General features: G+C 40.8%; 1 protein-coding gene across 3 annotated transcripts in view; it reads left to right on the top strand.

Annotated features, from left to right (window-relative positions):
* Nucleotides 1–2,690: 2,690 nt before the first annotated feature.
* TPD52L1 (TPD52 like 1) overlaps nucleotides 2,691–22,124 on the top strand; it is a 64,100-nt gene continuing 44,666 nt past the window's right edge. For 2 of the 3 annotated variants that reach the window (XM_060238933.1, XM_060238944.1), the window contains exon 1: nucleotides 2,752–2,956. In XM_060238933.1, the coding sequence (XP_060094916.1) occupies nucleotides 2,938–2,956 (19 nt within the window). In that variant the 5' untranslated portion in view covers nucleotides 2,752–2,937. Of the gene's footprint in view, nucleotides 2,957–22,124 lie in introns of all 3 variants that reach the window. The other variant, XM_060238941.1, reaches the window with a different exon arrangement.

The following is a 22,124-nucleotide window of genomic DNA, read 5'->3' on the forward strand; positions in this document are numbered from 1 at the left end:
CTTTTGTCCTGTGACTGAGATTAGATGGAAAGACACAAATGGGCCCAAAGTATTCCAGTGAGCTTCATGGCTGATCAGAGATTTGAAGTCAGAAATCCCCCATGTAAGCCACTATAACACACATGTTCTCCACTAAACATAGCTCCATAGAGATTGCAAGGTAAATTGCAAGACAGATAATAAGAGCCATATAAAACCAATGACCCATATATTATGCATTTAAACAACATCCCTCTAAAGATCCTACATCACAGCAAAATAAACACATTTGGCCATATGCTTAGTAAGGCCTTATTTCCAAAAAGATCTGCTGGAATGAAATTGGTTACTTTTCTCCAACGTTTAACAGTAAAAAAAAAAAAAACTGTCTTGTCTGGCCTCTGCAAGACTGGGTTCCACAGTGACAAGGCCACTATAGTAAAAGCTCTGGTCTTTGTTGACCTGACAAAGATTGAATGTCTGACTTTCTTGGGTGACCTCTGTGTATTGGGGGAGGGGGAATTCATACAGGAGAAGGCAGTTTCCAGTGCAGGATAAAATGGATCAGGAGTTTAAAGATTTAAAAACAGCCCTTTGAATTGGCCTTGGAAACAAATTAGGAGCCAGTGCAGATCTCTTAGCAGAAGCCTTACCTATTTTTATGACCAGCTTTTGAACCAAGTGAAGTTCCAAACACACACCAGTGTCTGAATACTTTCACCCTGCACCCTGAGGTTATATCAGAGCTGGTACTGATGTTCTGGAAGATTTTCAAATAATTTTTTCATGTATAAATCAGCATCAGAAGAGATGACAGCAACTACTTCTCCTGTGAGTAGCCCCCCCCCCTACAGGTAGTGAGGTGGGGTAAGCACTACAATCTTCCCTTTTTGGATATTTCGCTGTTCATGTGAACAGCCCCCCCCCCTACAGGTAGTGAGGTGGGGTAAGCACTACAATCTTCCCTTTTTGGATATTTCGCTGTTCATGTGAATAATTATAGCAGTCTGCTGCAGTTGCTCTAAGTGCAGGAAAATCATTTGACACATTTAAAATAAGTACAAAACATTTGGCAGGCACCAGTAAAGCTGGCCTAAATATGACACATAGTATTCTCATGTGCATTTCTATCATGCATGAACAGGTGGATGTAACCCAGTGAGATACATTTAGTTTATCATATTTTTCTCAGAGAGGTCCCAGCAAATTTTCCATCTCTAGGCTTTGCCCATATCTACTCCTGTTTTGTTGTACCAAAGCTGTTTCAGTCAGGATAGTGTTACCAGCTCTGGGGTGGGAAATACCTGGAGTATTTGGAAGTAGAGGCAGAGGAAGGTAAGGTTTTGGGGACTTCATTGGGGTGTAATGCCATAGAGTCCATCTTTCAAAGTAGCTGTTTTCTCCAGATGAATTTATTTCTCTGGTCTGAATATCAATTCTCTTGTCTGAAGATCAGGAGATCTTCAGCCACCACCATCTGGAGTTTGGCAATCCTAAATCAGAACTATTAGCCACAGTGTGTGTGTGTGTGTGTGTGTGTATAAATATAACATTTTGGCCACTGTGTGACACAGAGTGTTGGACTGGATGGGCCATTGGCCTGATCCAACATGGCTTCTCTTATGTTCTTATGTTCTAACTGCCAAAAGACAGTGTGGTCTCCACATTCCCCATCATCCCACCCTCTGGGCTGCCCCAAACTCCAACACACGCACACACGCTTGACTGGGAGGGATTTTGCTGCTATCTTCCAGTGGTACCTTGCCTGGATCCCTATGTGACCCAGAAATTTTGTATACCCCACACCTAGTTGCCAATGCTCCCTCTACGCCAGGGGTGTCAAACATGCAGTTCAGGGGCTAAATCAGGCCCCCAGAGGGCTCCTATCAGGACCCTGAGCAACTGGCTGTCATCTGCTTCCTTCTCCCTCTCTCTTGCTACCTTTGCATCATAACTTGCTTTGCCAGGCTTGCTCAGTTGCACAGGAGCTACAGAGTGAAACCCCTATTTTCTCCATTGGCTGAAGTGCCTCCCTTGGAGAGGAAGGGGAGAAGGGATAGCTTGCTTTGCCAGACTCTCTTAATCACATAGCACAGCTACTGAACAAAGCTTCTCTTCGTTCTATTGGCTGAGGCTCCTCCTTGTCCCCTGGGGAAGGAAGGAAAGAGTCAGAACTTCCTTTGCCCAGTTCCCTGGATCCCATGGGAGAAAGAAAGCAACTTTAAGACCAATGAGTGCTAATGTTTTAAACATGTTTTAAGGTTTTTGTTTTTTTAAAAAATATTTAATTGTGTTTGTCTGTGTCCTTTATAAAGTTTATACCTCTGCTACCTAATCTTAAATAGGTACACACATGGCCTGGCCCCGCCCAACATGGCCCCCATCAAGGTCTAATTTATGTAAGATCCGGCCCTCATGAGTTTGATACGCCTGCTCTAAGCTATGGAGTCTTGTGCGCTGAAAGTCTGCTTTGTGAGCTACTGGCATTAAAGTTGTGTGCTACTGTATAAATTAATTTGCTCTGGGGCCATTTTTTTCTGAGCTAAGACTAACATCCATGAGCCGGAGGCTAAAAATACCCCTGTAAACTAGCTCACACTAACTCAACTGCTTCGTTGCTCCAATCCTGCCATTTGCCTGCGTGGCCCGTAGAGTGCCGCTCTAGCCTCTGCGCGAAAGAGAATAGAAGGGACTGCAAAAGGTGTTGAGCTGGAAGTGAGCCGGCAGGTGGCACTATATTGCAATAGCTACACAAGCACGAGGAAGGAGGCAGGAGAGAGCCGGCGGGTGAGCAAGCCGGTAGCGGCTGTGCATTGGCGGAGCAACAGTTGAGGCGCGGAGGCAGACAGGCCAGGGGCGCTTCAAAGGCGTGAGGTAACCGAGCCAGAGCGATCGAGCCTCGCTGGGTTGGTGGGTGCAGAGCCGGGCAAGCGGATCCCGACGGACCCTGGAGGGACAATGGAAGCGCAGGCGCAGGGTGAGTCCTGATCTTGAGGAAATCTGCTCTTCTTGGTACTTCAGTAACTTTCGTGTTCATTTAGGACGCAGGTGGCTGCGGCGGCGAACCGACTGCTCTTTCTCTCACGGCTGTTCTTCGTGGGGAGGGAAGAGGGCATTTGACATACCCGCCCTTTCTGTTTTGCCTCCTTCTTCGTGGCTTACAGTGAGCAGAGAAACTGACTTGGACTCTCCCTGGCATCCCGTGGCGATAATAAACATCCAAGTCAGAAGCTTCTCAGGGTGTCTGTGCTTTGCAGTTGAGCAAGTGCCAGAGTGGCTGGAAAAGAGTGTTTCTTTCTGGATGTATCCGTTATGCGTGGGTCAGCTGTGAGCTGCAGTCGCAAGAAACAAATTCCCCATCCACTGATGTTTCGTAGCAAATTGTGGGTTAAATATTAAACATAGTGGGATAGGCATCTCTTCTGAAATTGCTATCCAAGTTCCTATTAAGATTCAGCTATCTTCTGCCAGTAATGCCTATCTGTCATAATTTCTTCCTTTCCTTTCTTTGCATTTTGTATAGAAATACTCATGATGTGTTATAAAATATTCCCTCACTCCCCAAACTGCAAACTCTTCCCAAAGAAACATTTGCATGTTTCACTAGCATTGCATTTATTCTCGGGATGAGAATAAATATTTACCCATTTCTTGTGGAACAGAAGTTTATTTGTTGGTTTTGTGTGTGGAACATAAGGAAAGCAATATATAGTTTACTGTTAAAGGGGGCATATTCTCTCAAAACACCCCTTTTAAAGGAGATTTTATTCCATTAATGGTATGCTCATCTGCTTGGTATAAAAACATCTTTACGTGGGGAAAATTGCAATATTATCTCTCTAGAACATTTCCTGCATTGCTCTGTAACAGGTTTGTCCAATGTAGAGCAAACTGTTGTTATAGCTGCTGCTAAAAATCAACCTTGTTCCAGATAGTAGATCTTGCATTATTAACTGATAGGTTTTTTGTTTGCTGTTTCTGTATATGCATCAGATTTATTACAGATTTCATGCTTTTATCAGGCTCAGCTGGAGATGGGTAAGTATTAAAATGTTCTTTGTAATTAATGGAAGACTATCTAGTTAAACTAGAGCTTTTCCTTGTAGCATTTGCTCTTTAATGACCTCTGTCCTCACAGTGGAAGCTATAATCCTCCTCTTGTGACTTCATTATTTGCATGCTTAGCACTGAGTTTCTAGGCCCAGCCAGTCATTGAGGGATGCTTACTGCCTTCCATTTTTAAATATAAAGAAGTGTTTTTGTATGCCATGTTGTACCTAAAAATATATGGTGGGACAGGTTTACTTGTATGTCTACTTCAGGGTAGAAAGACTTGTCCCATCTTATGTTCTAGTTATAATGGATTTTTCCTGAAACTGTTACTTAAAACACATTATGATAAAAAATATCTACTTTGAAGATTCCTGTTGCCAAAAAATGTAAGACACTAATATCCTCAAGAGCAAAGATACATTTTAAAAACTGCTGTATTTGTTGATTATTGGTCTTAGTATAGAACTAAATTTGAGGGTAACTTAGCACTGTTTCACATGCTTCAAATTAAGGCAGCATCCTTTGTATGCTTATACATCTTATCAGAACACTAGTCCATCAAAGTCAGTATTGTCTACTCAGACTGGCAGCAGCTCTCCAGCATCTCAGGCAGAGGTCTTTCACATCACCTACTGCCTGGTTCTTTTTAACTGGAGATGCTGGATCAATTTATAAACCAAGGTTCTTCCGCATGCCAAGCTGATGTTCTACCACTGAGCTACAGTCCCTCTCCTTATGTAGGAGTAAGTCCCAGTGTACTTTGTGGGACTTTGACACATGGAAAATCTGTGATTGAGGAAACACAGAGTGCAGTTTTGTAGCAGAGGATTGTGAAGAGGATTGAAATCCACTCATGTTGCAGTGTGGCCCAGCCCCAGATCTAGTTCACATGCACATTTATTTTCCATGACTGTTTAAATTGATTTTTCACTTTGTGCCTTCTTGCACTCTTGCTTTCCAGTAAGTATGCATAGCGATTGAACTACAAAGATGTACACATTCATATAGTATTTGGATAGAGATGGTGTGCACCATCATGACTAAATCAGCTGCTCATCTATTTCAGTATATCTATGCAATACTGCAAGTAACAGTTGCACCTGTACACCCTGGAACAGATATGGCATATATTCAGTGCATATTCCTAAAGTATAAAGTGGCTTTAAGCTCAGGGTACAAACAAAGCAGTCTGCAAATACCAAGACTAGAGGAACATTGACTTTAAGAAATATGCAAAAAATATGTATTTTGTTTATCAGCAATGATTATAGTAATATTTAGGAAAGCTTGGGCAAAATCATAGTCATCATCATTTCAGTTTATAAACCACTACCTGAAGATCTCAGGGCAGTGTACAACATTAAATAAACATACAAAAATTAAAAGACCAAAATAACAGTTAATTACAATTAAGCCAGTGAGATAAAGTATACCAGATCATTGATGATGTACTGTTCTTCCTCTCCCTCCATAGGGCGAGTTGTAAACTGGATATGGCAAAAGACAGTCACTATCCTCAGCTGTAGGCCTGGTGGAACATCTCTGTCTTACATGCCCTGCAGAACTGAGTTAGGTCCTGTAGGGCGCAAATGTCACTAGGTGGAGAGTTCCACCAGGCAGGCACCAGAGCCAAAAAAATCCTGATTCTGGTTGAGGACAGCCGGATATTTCTTGGGCCAGGGAACACCAGTAGGTTTTGATCTCTTGAGTGTAATGTTCTCTGTTAATCTTCTGTACTTGCTTGAAATCATGGCACAATAATGAATGTACTTGCCCAGGGGTTCAGAAGGCATGTTAGTATTAAGAAGTCAACCTGTTTATCCAGGTCGGGCTGCAGTTTATGTTAGGGTTGCCCACTCTGGATTGGGAAATACCTGGATATCTTAGGGCTGAAGACTGTGGAGGGAGGAGTTTAGGGAGGGGAGGGACTTCAGCAGGGTATAATGCCATAGAACCCACTCTCCAAAGCAGTCATTTTCTCCTGGGGAACTGATCTCTGTCAGCTGGAAATAAGCTCTAATTCTAGAAGATCTTCAGGCCCCACCTGGACGTTGACAAACCCTAGTTTATATGGCCCTGTAGTATAATACTAACAAAACATTTCAGAAGATTATGTGCAAATCTGAGGAATTTTGGTATTTATTTAATAGCTATAAACCTTGTAACCAGTGGCTAGGTCCTACAAGTCCAAGAAATGTCCTACAAGTCCAAGTTGCTACTATTAGCAGAAACCTTTATGGGTTTTTGATGGTTTGTAAGCTGTGGCACATAATTAGTGCATTTGATGTCATCTGGCAAAGGCCATAAAATATAATAATGTGCACGATTAACAGTGCAATTGGAATTATTGTAGAATTCATTGGATCATTGTAGTTAAACTGGTGCAACTCTGCACAAGATTGCACTGTCAACTTCCTTATCAATAATTCTTTTTAGGTTCAGCAGACCACCAGCTCAAAAGGCCGTTTTCTTCATTCTCACCCATATTGACATTTTTATGCCAAGCTATTCCTGGTAGATTAACGTATAGAATCATTGAGCTGGAAGGGACCTCTAGGGTCATCTGTACAATGCTGCTGTACAATGCAGAAAATTCACAACTACCTCCCCCACCCCACCCCCAGTGACACCTGCTCCATGCCCAGAAGATGGCAAAAACAAACAAACAACAAAAACCCTCTAGAACAGGAGTGGGGAACAGTGGCTCTCCAGATGTTTTTGCCTACAACTCCCATCAGCCCCAGCCAGCATGGCCAATGACTGAGGCTGATGGGAGTTGTAAGCAAAAAACATCTGGAGAGCCACTGTTCCCCACCCTTGCTCTAGAACATCCCTGGCAAAATTGGCCTGGAGAAAATTGCTTCCTGACGATCGGCATTTCCCTGGGCATGTAAAAAAAGGCCACGAGAACTAAGCACTGATGCAACCCTCTCATGATCTGCCTAAATTCAAAGAATCAGCACTGTTGTAAGATGGCCATTTTGCTTCTGTTTAAAAACCTACAAAGAAGGAGAACCCCCCCACACACCTTTCTGAGGAAGCCTGTTCCACTGAGGAACCACTCTAACTGTCAAGAAGTTCTTCCTAATGTTTAGTTGAAAACTCTTCTGATTTAATTTCGACCCATTGGTTCTGGTCTGACCTTCTGGGTCAATAGAATACAACTCTGCACCATCCTCTATATCAGGGGTGGCCAATGGTAGCTCTCCAGATGTTTTTTGCCTACAACTCCCATCAGCCCCAGCCATTGGCCATGCTGGCTGGGGCTGATGAGAGTTGTAGGCAAAAAACATCTGGAGAGCTACCGTTGGCCACCCCTGCTCGATATGACAACCCTTCAAATACTTGAAGATGGTGTTCATGTTGCTTCTCAGTCGTCTCCTCTCCAAGCTAAACATACCTAGCTCTTTCAACCTTATAGGACTTGGTCTCCAGACCCCTATCTTCGTTGCCCTCCACTTCTGGACATGTTCCAACATGACTATATCTTTCTTAAATTGTGGTGCCCCATAGGTCAGGTCTAACCAGAGCAGAGTAAAGTGATCCCATCACTTCATGTGATCTGCACACTATACTTCTGTTGATACAGGCCAAGATCACATTTGCCTTTTTAGCTACTGCATCACACTGCTGACTCATGTTCAGTGTATGGTCCACTAAGACCCCTAGATCCTTTTTGCACATACTACTGCCAAGACAAGTCTCTCCCATCTTATGAATTTGATTTTTCCTACCTAAATGCAGAACTTTACATTTATCCCCATTAAAATTCATTTTATTAGTTACAGCTCAGTTTTCCAGCCTGTCAAAATCATCCTGTGTTCTGACTCTGTCTTTGCTACCCAATTTAGTATCATCTGCAAATTTGATAAGCATTCCCTCTATTCTGTCATCCAAATAGTTTATACAGGTCCCAGGACAGATCCCTGAGGCACTCCACTTGTCATTCCTCTCCAAGGAGATGAGGAACCATTCATAAACAAGCACTCTTTGGGTGTGATCTGTCAACCAGTTACAGGTCCACCTAACAGTAACAGGATTCAAACCACATTTTACCAGCTTGTCAACAAGAATATTATGTAGAAACTTATTAAAAGCCTTACTGAAATCAAGATGTCTACAGCATTCCCCTAATCCAGCAAGGTAGTAACTTTCTCAAAAAAGGAGATAGTTAGTCTGACATGACTTGTTCTTGAGAAACCCATGCTGGCTTAGTAATCACAGCCATCCTTTCTAAATAAACGATTGACTTACTGATGATTTGTTCCAAAACATTTCCAGGCATAGACATCAAGCTGGTGGGTCATTAGTTATCCATATCCTTCTTTTTCTCTTTTTTGATAATGGGGAACATTTTCCCACCTCCAATTTGCCCAACCTCACCTGTTCTCCAAGAATTCTCAAAAATAATGGACAGAGGCTTGGAAATTACATTCATGAGTTCTTTTAGCACCCTTGGATGGAGTTCATCTGACCATGAGGACTTAGTTTCATTTAAAGAAATTAGGTGTTTATTTATGCACAACCCCTATGCTGATTCCAGGCTGCAACTCCCTTCCCTCCACATGTGTTCTGTTTTTGTCATGTTGAGCACTGTTTCCCTTGCAAAAGAAGACTGAGAAAAAGTAGGAATTGAGCAGTTCTGCCCTTTCTTCATTGCCTGTAACAATTTTACTTTCCTGTCTCCATGTCCTTGCTCTTTTTCTTACTTTGGACATAAAGAAATAATCCTTTTGTTGTTTTTTTTAGCATCTCTTGGTAGCCTAAGCTCACACTGAGCTTTAGCTTTTCTAACACTCTCCCTACAAGCACTGGTTATTTGTTTATATTTATCCTTGGTTATAAGACCTTCCTTCCATTTCCTAAATGAGTCTCAAATCTTTTGAAAGGTGTTTGTGGAGCCACCTTGGCTTCTTAGGCTTCTCCCAGTTTTTCTTTGCATAGGAATCATTTGTGATTGTACCTTCAATATTTCGCTTTTAAGAAACTCCCACCCCTTTTGAACTCCCTTCTTCTTTAATATTTCTGACCATGGGATTCTACACAACATAACTAAGTTTATCAAAATTTGCTTTCCTGAACTCCAACCTATATGTCTGACTCTGACTGACTCCTGTCCCCAAGACTGTAAATTCCACAATTACATGGTCACTACTATTCAGGACACACATTTCTTTCACCTTGTGAACCAGATCTTCCAGAGAATCAAGTCCAAGATAGCAGATCTCCTTGTTTCCCTCTCTGCTTTCTGGAAAATGAAGTTGTCAGCAAGGCAAGTCAGGAATTTGTTTTGACTTTTTGCTCTTAGCCGAATCGAAGTTCCAACAGATATCCAGGCAATTTAAACCTCCCATGACTACTGTTTCCTGTTTCTTTAATAACATTGTAATCTGTTCTAGGAGTGTCTCATCCAAGTCCTCTGCTTAGCATACCCCCATCATAATATCACTATTATTTCTTACGCCTTTTATTTTTACCCAGAGACTCTCAACTGAACTTCCATGCTCAGATTCATGTATTTCCTCACAAGTATATACCTCCTTTACATATAATTCTGTTCCTCCCCCCTTCCTTATTTGTCTGTCCCTTTTAAATAAGTTGTACCCCTCCTAATATTCTAATTGTGAGTGTCATCCCACCCAGTTTCAGTAATGCCAATTAGGGCATAGTCTCCTTCCTGTATTAAGACTTCTAGTTCCTTCTGCTTGTTTCCCATACTATGTGAATTAGTATAAATGCTCTGTCATAACTTTCTTTTTTTATATTGCAAGACTGGTGTAAAACTCAGCAGTATTTGATTAGATCTATACATCACACTTCATGGGGCATTTAATTATTGTGGGTCCAAATGATAGTTGAAAGCTAGCACTCTCAGTTCATCTCTGTAGAGAGTTAGCAAAAGTACTTAACAGTTAAATCTTGGTTTGAGAGATTACATGTAGTGCCACTGGTGCTACATTGCCTTCTACTTAGGGGTAACATTATGTAAAGCCCGTAATAGGTCATTTAGTTGTTATTGTGGTGTGAAAAGATTGGGGGTGAGGTGAGGAAAATTGTTAATACTGTTTGGCACTTACAGAAGAAGCAGGCAGTTGAACAGGCAACCTTTTGTATAATGTTTCGAGAAAGCTGATTAACAAATGAATACAGTTCTTCACTTCAGTAATTATAAAGATTGCAGGCATAATGGAGTTCATTCATTTTGGTCTCCTTCTCCCTCCTAGCAATTAATCTTTATTAATAAAACTGTAGAAAACTTATTTCTCCTATTCAGGTGAGGGCAAACTTTGAGGGAGTCTGTTGAAGGCAAGTGACCTTGTCAAGAGATGTGACTGATCCTAGACCTGTGACAAATCTTCCTTTTTGAGTTAGGTCACAGACTGGTGGCAGAACTATTGCAGGTTTATCTAGATTATACGGCTTAGTTTTCTGTAACAAAGATAAAATAGCTACACTTGTTGATTCCTAAGTGAGAAAACCTCTGTGACCTTTTAATACTTTCAATTTCCATGAAATATAATGCTTTATTTCCAATATAGTATAATAGATACACATCATGCTTTCCTACTATAAGACCTTCAAAGTGTTTTACAACATTATACAAAATATCATTTTAACAATTTGCATGTGTGCATACCATTGTCAGTGCACTAGTTTTCACTGTCGGTCATGGTTTTGCTGTAGCTCATCAGTTCTGATACCTGACAACTTGTCCCTTTCCCACCTTTTTGTAAGCATGTAAAGAAAACTAAAACCATTATTTTCTGAGCCCTAGATTATTATTCTCAAACAAAGTTTTATCTCCCTAAAAATATGGCCAAAATGCAGACAGAGCAAATGCTCCAGGTGTATTCTGTTGTTGGGTTTAAAATGGAAGTTGCTTGAATGGTGTGTTTTTGAAAACCACTAGTTTTAGGTTGCCATAGTTGCACAATATAACTGTAACAGGTAACTAGAAAAAGCAATGGCAATTTGCTTTAAAATTTTATTTCAAATATTAGTTTAACCAGCAGGAAATAAGTATAATACGCCTATGCATTTCCTGTAAAAGAAATGAAATTGTGCATTTGGCTTCAGCACACATTGTTGGGGGCTACATTTCAGCTGAAATGTTTAATGAAATGTGAAAGCATTCAGCAACTCCCTGTAATTTAGCAGAACTTCAGAAATTGCAAGAACTCTCTGCTTCCTCCTAAAGTTTCTTTCTATGCTCATTCTTTCTTATACGTTCTTTGTGCCATTTAAACTGTCATAAGGTTTAAATAAATTAGGTGCATACAGTGTTAATTGAGAGAAGGTTATATAATGTGGTAAAACAGGAATATGGATTTGGTGGCAAGAGAAGAACATATGTTAGCTGGGTCAGCACATGCTGTTCTTTGAAGAAAATTAGAACATGATATTTTGAAGTATGCTTTACAATATTTGACCTCTATGAATCTTCCATGTGCAGTCAGAACTTCTCATGCATTTTTGAAAAATATACAACATGCATATTACAAAACCTCCTTTATGTTTGTAAATTGCATTTACATAACGGATTGGATTCCATGTCTGTTGGATACAGTCTCCTTCCTCTAAGGAGAGAGAAAGAGGATTCAGCTTAATGCATGTAAGAGCCTGATTAAGATCACAGTACACGCTAAGGTGAAGGGAGGTTCTGCCACTCCTGTTTGACCAAATAAGCAGTAGTCCTACATTACTTTAGTAATGAATTAATTAGTAAAATGTCTTGAAAAGCATTATAGTGTAGTGAAATGATAATGCAGAGTTTAGATGTTGGAATTCTATGTTCACATCTATGCTCAGTTGTGGGGCCTTGAGCAAATTGCTTTGTCTTATCCTGTCCTACCTCACAAGGTTGTTTGGGGGCTAAAAATGACATAACCTGATACATTCAACCTAAACTCCTTGGAGGAAAATCAGAACAGGATACAAACATGATGATATTGTGATAGACTAGCTTATACATTTTTTTATATTATAACCTTATAGTTATAACCTTCCTAATGTGTAGAAAGGAAGGCAGTTCTTAGCAAACTGCCTCTTTTCTATAATCTTGAAGGCTGCAGTCTATAAAACACTTCAAATTTTACTCAGTACAAATTCTCTCCCTATCAGATATGCTAACAGGTGGTGCCCTCATTGAAATTTCCCATGCTGATACACTGGCTGTGTCCCTGCACAATGCAAGTGCTGAACACAAACTGAGTTTGGGGTGAATGTGTTAGAGGAATTCACTTTTAACTTCTGAAAGGTATGATAACTAAACCTAGACACCCCATATCATTTATGGTGGCCATAAATCTTCCCACTATGACTGTACCATTTAGATAGGTGCTTGAAATAATCTATTCCATATCTTTAACTTGCTATTTTCTGATGCCTGTGATTGGCGGGGGAGCTTTTACTTTTTTTCACCCTTTAAGGGATTATATGCTTGTCCCTTGTGCTTTCCCCCTCCCAAATAGTTTGATTAGGAGAAGGTCTCCATGTTGTGGCATTGATGACCAGCAGATGTTCAGTATGGGAACCAAAGACATATCAGGAGCCAGGAAATGGTATTATTCCCCTCTTGTCCTCTCCAGCTTATCAATGGCCATTGGGAAGAAATATTAAAGGCCTGTTAACAGAGCAGCTTCCTGGGGATGCTGTTATAAATATACTGGGAAGTGAGAACAGCCCTTGTCTTCCCAGAAAGCTGTTTCTCTTGCCTAATATATCAGTGCTATTTTTGGGAGCACAACTTTAATTGTGATCTGCTGAGTTAGACAAAGGCCAACTGGATTAATATGATTTGTTTCTTTTCCTCCTGCACTACTTCCTGTTGCCAATCTCCAGTGGAGCCTAGAGATCTCTTAGAATTACAACTATCCTCAGACTATAGAGATCAGTTCACCTGAAGAAAATGATTGCTTTGGAGGGTGGACTGTATTGCACTGTACCCTGCTAAGGTTCTTCCCTTTCCAAACTCTGTCCTTCTTTTTTTTTTTTTAATTTTATGACTTTTATCCCGCCCTTCCCAACAAGTGGCTCAGGGCGGCTTACAACACAAAAATATAACATAAATAGAAGTTAAAGATAACACATTTAAATTTAAGTATTAAACCATTAAAAACATTAAAACATTTAAAACATTTGGCATTTAAAACATTTAAAACATTGAGGCAGCGGACATCCAGTATAGCTACATTCAGCTTCTCAGGCTCCAGTAATTTCCCATCCCTGAGTTGGATGCTATATAGCAAGGGTGGCCAACGGTAACTCTCCAGATGTTTTTTGCCTACAGCTCCCATCAGCCCCAGCCATTGGCCATGCTGGCTGGGGCTGATGGGAGTTGTAGGCAAAAAACATCTGGAGAGCTACCATTGGCCACCCCTGCTATATAGAAACAATATTGTCACAGCATTCTGCACTGGCATGTATGGAGGAGGAATCTCCCTTTTCTTCTAAGTCTCCTCAGTTACTTTTGTTTTCTTTTTGTACAAAAGAAAGAAAAGAAAAATACAGTGGCACCATAGCTGTAAAAATTTCAAGCAGTTGAATGATCAGGTGCCTGAGTAGGAAAGAGCAAGAGTCCAGTAGCTCCTTAAAGATTAACAAAATTTATGGCAAAGTATGAGCTTTCATGAGTCGCTGATCATTTTTTTCAGTGCCTAAAATAGATGTTAATATATGGGATTTTTCGAACATGTTGCCAGCCTTGAATACTAGAAACATTTCATAGCATTTTAATAATTTATGATTTTACGGTATTTACTGTCCTTAGATTTATGCAACTCAAAGAAACATCCGATGGGGTTATTTGATAATCATTCCCCAAAACTTTTAAGATATAAAGTCTCATTAGTTCTGTCATTGCAGGCATTTAGATCTCCTGCTAGCATAAGAGCTGCCAAAGAGTACAAGTAGGTAATCTGGATAAACTTGTCCCATTTACTTTAGTATTTTACCAGATTTAATCTATGTATTAATGGTGGAATGTAGGCATTAATTATAATAAAAAAATAATTTACATGGGATGGTTGAAACAGAGCTGGTTGAGACTGAATCCAGCTAAAACGGAGGGCTCTGTGGTTGGGCAGGGAGAATTCAGGGTTGGGGTGCCAACTCCTAGCTCTTGAGGGTATGCCCTTAACACTGGCACCAACTGTCAGTGGAGGCCCAGATCACAAATGTTGCCAGGCTGGCCCTGGCCCCTTATTTGTCCCACTCTAACCTTGCCACAGTAATCCATGCAGTGGTCACCTTCAGATTGGACTACTGCCCTTGAGACTGGCCTGGAAGCTTCAACTGGTCCAGAATGCAGCAGCATGGGTCCTCACAGGGACCCCGTGATCAGCACATATTTGTCTTGCGCTGTATGAGTTGCACTGGTTACTGGTTGCACATTGGATCAGGTTCAAGGTTTTGATGCTTATCTTTAAGGCCTTTAATAGTCCAAGACCCATATATCTTTAAGACCGCCTTTCCTGGTATATCCCTTGAATAGCATTGCACTCAGTTAATAAGAACTTGCTTGTTGTCCAAGCCCAAGAGATATCTGGCTGTCCTCAACCATGGTCAGGACTTTTTGGTGCCTTGGCCCCAGCCTGGTAGAACTCTCTTACAAGTAACATCCCTGCCCTGTGGAATATGTTACAGTTCCTCAGGGCGTGTAAGGCAGATGTTTTGCCAGGTGTTGGTTGAGGACAGTGATGGCATCCATCTGGCTGGCACTTCCCCCCCCCCCCGCCACAGGGCAGTAGCACAATTGGAACTTGGCCACCATCTATTTGAATTGTATTGCTACTATTAATTTTATTGAGCTGTTTACTTTTCAGTGTTTGTGATTTTAATTCATTGTACACCACCCTGAGGTCTATTTAGGGAATGGGCAGTATATAAATAGAATATCATAAATACATACATAATTCTAAATAGAGAGCCATCGCCAATGGGGGCTCATTGGGAAGCTCAGTCATCTTAATTGCCAAACTTAATTGGGGAGTGGTAGAGCATCTGCTTGGTAAGCAGAAGGTCCCAGGTTCAATCCCCGGCATCTCTAATGAAAAAGGTCCAGGCAGATAGGTGTGAAAAACCTCAGCTTGAGCCCCTGGAGAGCTGCTGCCAGTCTGAGTAGACAATACTGGCTTGATGGACCAAGGGTCTGATTCAGTATAAGGCAGCTTCATATGTTCATAACTCATGGAAACATAAGCAAGCAATACGTGCAGAAAGACATCTTGTCTTCCTCTAAAGAGTATGTGGGAAATCCAGAAAGAAATGCCATATTAGGAGGCCACATTTTTTTGTAATAAAATTATATCCTGCTGTGAACATAGGTCAAGGGTATGGTAACGTAGCTAAGACTTAATTGGGTTTGGTCCACTAAATTCACTCCCCAATTATAATAAACATTTATTTGCAAAGACAAACAGTTAAAAGAAAGGGGGTGGGTACACAATTTAGGAAGGAAAAATGCAATAAAACAACAAACCTGACTAGCTAATTACTCACAACAGCACTATCTTATGGATCTGTCCAATTACCTCCCAGCTTTGAATCTTTTGTTTCTCGGTAAGGTAATTGAGAGAGCAGTGGCTGAACAGCTCTAACAATTCCTGGATGACACATCGGCATTAGATCCATTCCAATCTGGCTTCTGCCCTGGCCACGGGTGATTGGCAAAGGCAGACAATCTCTGTAGGCAATTGGATTGAGATGGGTTCTTGATCTTACAGCAGTGTTTCACACAGTTGGTTATAATCTTCTGACTCACCACTTGCCAACATTGGAGTCCATGAGATAGCCTTACAATGGCTTACCTCATTTCTCCATGGTTGGGGACAGAGAGTGGCGCTGGGTGAGGAAATTTCCCCAAGGCACCCACTGGTATGTGGCATTCCTCTGGGGGCACTTCTTTCCCTGATGTTGTCCTTTCTCCGATGATGTGTCCCCTCACCTAGCTGGCACGAACTTTTGTGCTAGGGTGCCATCAGTACGGTAATGACATCCAGCTATTAATGATGATGGGCAACTGACCCAATGACATCCAGCTATTGTTGATGATAGACAACTGACCCAGTGACATCCAGCTATTATTGATGATGGGCAACTGATTGTGAATTTAGCCCAGGATCTGGAAACTGTAACTCACTGTACATGGGCCTTCCCTTGGGGCTGACCTGGAAGCGCCAGCTGGTCAAGAACATGACTGCATGGGGCCTGATGGGGACCCCTCGGCAGCACATATCCATCTTGTGCTGTGCAAGCTGCACTGGTTTCCACGGGAGCACAGGATCAAATTCACAGTGTTATTTTTTTACCTTTAAGGCCCTTCGTAGTCAGGTACTCACAAACCTTTAGGATTGCCTCTCTCAATATGCCCCAAGTAGAGCATTACGTTCAGGTACTAGAAATCTTCTGGTGGTCCCTGGCCTGACAGAGGGCCTTCTGTTGGAACTCTGGAGAACATCTAGGCCCTGCAGGATTTATTACCTTTCCATAGGGCCTGTAAGGCAGAGATGTTCTACCAGGCCTTTGTCTGAGGACAGCAATGGGACAATAAGCAATCTGGCGCTCTCAAGACTCCCTCACACACACACTTGCCCACTAGAGATTCTAGAGAGTTTCGATCAATCCAAATTAGTCACCACCTTGGATCTTTTTTTATATTGAACTGTATTGTGTTTTAATGCTGATTTAGCTTAATTTAGCTTAGATTGCTGTATTTTATTCTGGAGTAAGCCAGCCTGAGCCCTGTTTGCAAGGAAGGGCAGCCTAAAAATCCAAATAATAAATTAATAAATAGGGTTATTGACAAGAGACCAACAGTCTGCATAGCAAACTTGAACTTCTTTGGTGTTCTCCCCTCCAAGTACTAATCAAGGCTGATCCTGCTAAGCTTCAAGATCTTAGCATCCAAGATCTGATGACATTGGGCTGGTTTAAGCCATCCAGGACAGGGCACATTTTTCTTCGAAACTCCTGATGAAACATAGTAATTTAGCTGTATACTCTATATAGCTTTATAAAAATGCCCTCCTGAGTAATTCTATCTTATATAATTTGCATAAAATCAGTAGCATGGGAACCTTTCTGACCTCAGGTAAGGCATTCCACAAGGTGGGAGCCACTGCAGAGAATGCACATGAACAGGCAGATGTTGATCCTGCTCATCTGCATGGTGTCCATGCTCAAATGATCAAAGTTCTCATGGTGGATCATAGGAGGAGAAACAATCTTGCAGATATCAGAGCCCAACTCCATGAAGGTCTTTATGTATTAAGGCTGTTACTAGGGATGGGCATGGAACGCAAACATGGTGGCTTGTTTCATTTTGTGATTTGTTTGGTTTCTGACCCCATTCGTGGTTTGTCGGTTTGTTTGCTTCAGGAAGTGTAAAACTCACCAGAAGTCTTCATCAGGCTCTCCTCCGCCTACCCTCCAAGTTTGGCAAAGATTGGATTTGGAATGTCTGAGTTGTAGACCCCCAAAGCAGCCTCCAGGAAAGCTCAGCTCTCACTCACAATTCTGTGCTGCAGGATGGGAGCTCCGTAATTGGCTCCTAGAGCTGCCAATCAAGCTATAGACAACTGCTGTGGGTATTTCTATGGGTCCCAGAAGTTGCCTAGCAGTTGGTTGAGTCAGTGCCAGGCTGTCTGGGAAAGCGAACTGCAAAGATTAAACAAATGAAGCACCATGGTCAGAAGCAATTAAAAATGATCCACAGATCAGCCCAATTAATGCACAAATCATGATTCATGGTTCAGTTTGTGCCCATGGCTTGAATTGAGGCTGGTAGCTGACAAGCAGCTAATGGAATTACTACAGAATGCTTCTAATGTGCATGCTTTGCCTACGTCTTGATAATAACTAAGCTGTGGCATTCTGTACCAGCTATGACTCAAATGTATGCGGTATTCTGTGTAATTACGCATCTCTTGCAATTTGCCACCTGCATTTCTACTGAACTATATGATAATTAAATAGTAATATGCAGGGCTTTTTTTGGTAGAAAAAGCCCAGCATTAACTCATTTGCATATTAGGCCACACACCCCTGACATCATCATTGTTTAGCACAGGGCTTTTTGTGAAAAGGTCCAGCAGGAACTCATTTCCATATTAGACCACACCCCCTGCTGCCAAGCCAGCCGGAACTGCCTTCCTGCTCAAAAAAAAAAAAGCCCTGGTAATATGTGAAAATTGCAGAGAAACAACATCAGGCTAAGCTGTGGATTTTTGCTGGAATGGTCAATTCTAGGCTGTTGCTTAAGAGATGAAAGAAGGTTATAAAGGGTTGTGTTCTGACTTTTTGACCTAAGTGGATTTATCTTAGACCTCCTACTTCTTAATTGTTAATTAAAACAGAGAGGATATGGAATAAAGCAGCTGGAAGTATGTGTGTATACCTTAAATTCTAGCCTTTAGTTAGTATGAAGTTTATTGAAATTCTGGAGATATTACAAGAGTGTTTTCCATGCAGGATCAGTTTGTGTAGTTTTCCTGTTGCTTCCACAGCTGCTAATACAGTACAGTAGTGAAAGGGCTTTCACACAGCAGGTTTCTCTGTTTGTTTTTAATCAGCAATTTAATAAATATCTCTCCACAACAAAATGCAGCAGAGACTTACTTTTTTAAAAATGAAAGCTGGGAACTCAAGGAATCTGATAAATATTTTAGTATATTATATTAATGTAATTATGTTGATATACCAAAGTCCTAAAACATAAATCAGGTTCCCTGCATTCCTACTTTCAATTTTTGAAAAGGTAATTCGCTATCCCATTGGTTGTGGAGATATGTTCTACCTCTGAGGTGGAGGACATCTTCATGGGTGTGTCCTGCTCCCAATCAGGGAGGCAGGAACATATCTCCTCAATGAAAGGCCTAGGGATTTCCTTTTTTTTTTTTTTTAATGAAAATGTGAACTTAGAGAACCTGATGCATATTTTAGTTTATTGATATAAGACTATTAAATCACAGATATAAAAAATCCTTTCCATTAGGGAGAGGAAATGGCTGCCGTTTGGGCAGGACCAGTAAAATCCAAACTTTTTCACCCACATTGTAGCCACCTAGGCTTTGCTATGATCTTTACCAGAAGTTTGGAGCAAAGCAGATTTGAGAAAGATCAGAGAGAACCTAGGAATCCTGGGAAATACACAAATGCACCACAGTGCTGCAAGGAAATCCACTTTACAACAGCACTGAACTTCAGATAAATCACCTGTGTGGAAGCACCCAAGAAAAACAAATATTGTTTTTATAAACTATACATTTGAGCAGGTAATGTTTTATAAATGATACATTGATGAGGTTTTTTTAATTTTAGAGAGTGAAAGTTGTGCATTAGATCTTGTGAAATGGCTAAATGATGTGCATCCCAACATGTTTTTTTCTGGAAGTCATGATAGCAAGGTGGTGGCGTTTTTGGATACTTGGGTTTACAAATCAGTATCAGGAGGTTTAGCTGCACATATCTATCGGAAAGAGACAGATAAAAATTCGATCCTCCATTTTAGATTACTTCATCCAACACATTTGCGTAATAATATTCCATATGGCCAGTTTTTAAGGCTGAAGTGTAATTGTCATCCAACACATTTGCGTAATAATATTCCATATGGCCAGTTTTTAAGGCTGAAGTGTAATTGTACGGAGGAGAAACATTATTGGGAAGACACTAACTGACTTGCTGAAGAGTTTATTAGGTGAGGTTATCCATGTTAGGGAATTCTGTTTGAAATTCTGTTTCTTTATTTCAAACAGTGCAATGGATCACTGGATCAAATAATCATTGAGAGGCATTTAACATGAAAAAGCAAAAACATATTTATTACTACAGGGAAAGGGAACTGGGAGGTGAAAATAACAAATACTATAGAACTACATTCTTACACTAGAAGATCATGTACTTAATGGAAGACCACTTCCTCCTCCTCCTAGAACTCTCTGCCTGAACAAAGAAAGTCACCTGACTAACTGACCAAACAGACAAAACAGGTTTTCCCGCTTCTAGACCTTGATTGACAGCAGTCAGTATCTTCTTCCCAGGTCATGCAGACAATAAGGAATCAGGCACAGTATTAATCCTATAATGACTGGAACTTTAGAACATTGCAAAGGACATACAAAACAGATACATATTTCCATAACCTCTTCTCAATGCCTAATGTGCAAGTCATTATACATTAAATAGTCATTACTCATTATTCACTGTAACATTCACATCAACTAGATTCATCATTTCACATAAACGTTCAAATCTAGCACAAGGTAATGGCTTAGTAAGTATATCAGCTACCATAGCTTCTGTACAACAATATTCTATCTTAATCAGCCCCTTCTGGTGTAGATCTTTCACTAGCTCACATTTAATACCAATAGATCTACTTCTGGCTGTTCTACTTTCCCCTTTATGTATACCAATATACGCTTGGTTATCTTTAAACATTACAATAGGTACAGGTTCTTTTATCTTGAAGTCTTTCAGCAGATGAAAAATCCATTCAAGTTCACTGCAGGCACTGGCTGCTGACACACACTCAGCTTCTTGTAGATTGTGCCACTATGGTTTGTTTTCTGCTAGTCCATTCTACAAGTCCATTTCTATAGAAGAACAAGTATCCGCTGGTTGATCTGTAATTGCACGATTCTTCTGCATAGTTGGCATCCATGTATCCAACTAGTCTGGGATTCTCAGAAGGTTCAATGATCAGTCTTAAATCCATAGTCCCTTTTAAGTATCTGGCAAGTTTCTTTACTGCATTCCAATCATGGTGATTAGGCGAACTTACTTTTCTGCTCAGTATTCTGATAGCAGCTGTTATATCAGGTCTGGTAGTTTTACTCAGGTACAGGAGTTTTCCTATAGCTTCTCTGTACTCTACAATGTCTTTGAGTGGTTGACTATCCTTAGCTCTCAGGTATGCAGGTTCAAGAGATTCTTTACAGTCTCACATACCAAGAGATTCTATAAAGTCCATAATCTTTCATCTTTGGCACAGTTGAAAAGTTCCATTCTCAAGTCTCTCAATCTGTATTCCTAGATAGTGTTTAATATCTCCAAGTCTTTTGACTTCAACCTCTTTGTTCAGCTTTTCAACAATGTCTTTAATGTCTTCTTTGTTTGCAGCTCACGACCAAATCGTCAACATAAACCAGATGTATTGATATTCTCCATCTTTGAGTCTAGTGTACATGCAGGGTTCAGCTTTCCCTTGCTCAAATCCTTGTTGCTGTAGTAGTCCAGTTATTTTGTCATACCAGCCTTTTGCGGCTTGTTTCAAACCATACAGTCCTTTGTTGAGTTTTAAAACACAGTTCTTTTTGCCAGGGACTTGAAAACCTTCAGGTACTTCCATATAGATTTCCTCTGATAGCTCACCATTAAGAAACACTGTCTAAATGTCTAGGTGCTCTACAAGCATATTTCTAAAACTCAGTAGTGTTTTAAGTGTAGCACTATTGATAACTGGTGCAAAAGTCTTAGAATAATCAGTTCCAAATTCTTGTGCATAGCCTTTGGCTACTAGCCTTGCTTTGTACAAGTCTAATGGTGTTACTACAGTTCCATCATCTTTGTACTTTATTTTGTAAACCCATTTGCATCCAACAGGCTTTCTTCCTGCAGGTAGCTTTGTAAGAGTCCATACATCTTTTTCATAAATGGATAGTATCTCTTGTTCCATTGCTTGAATCCATTTCTCCTTTTCTTCATTAGGTAAATCACACACTTGGTTCCATTTCTTGGGTTCCTCTTTAGATTTCACAGTCTCTATTGATCTCACAGTGTCACAGTATCTATATTTCTATGGTGGTTGCCCTTTTGTGCTCCTTTCTGATCGTCTTAAAATGAGTGGAGGTTCTGTTGCTCCCTGCAGTGCGGTCCCCGTTTCCCCTTCTGGTTCAGTAGAGTCTTCAGAAGGTAGACCTGCCGGTTCACCGGTGGTCACTACAGGTAACCAGGTACACCAATCTTCAGAAGCATCATCAGTAACCTCAGGATCAGATTCAGGTACACAGGGTGCTCTAGGCAAATCACTGTCATCCACAAACACAACATTACAATGTTTAGTCTTATTCAGCTTTGGATCATAGACTCTG

This window comes from Heteronotia binoei, chromosome 1, assembly GCF_032191835.1.
Source record: "Heteronotia binoei isolate CCM8104 ecotype False Entrance Well chromosome 1, APGP_CSIRO_Hbin_v1, whole genome shotgun sequence".
Taxonomy (NCBI): domain Eukaryota; kingdom Metazoa; phylum Chordata; class Lepidosauria; order Squamata; family Gekkonidae; genus Heteronotia; species Heteronotia binoei.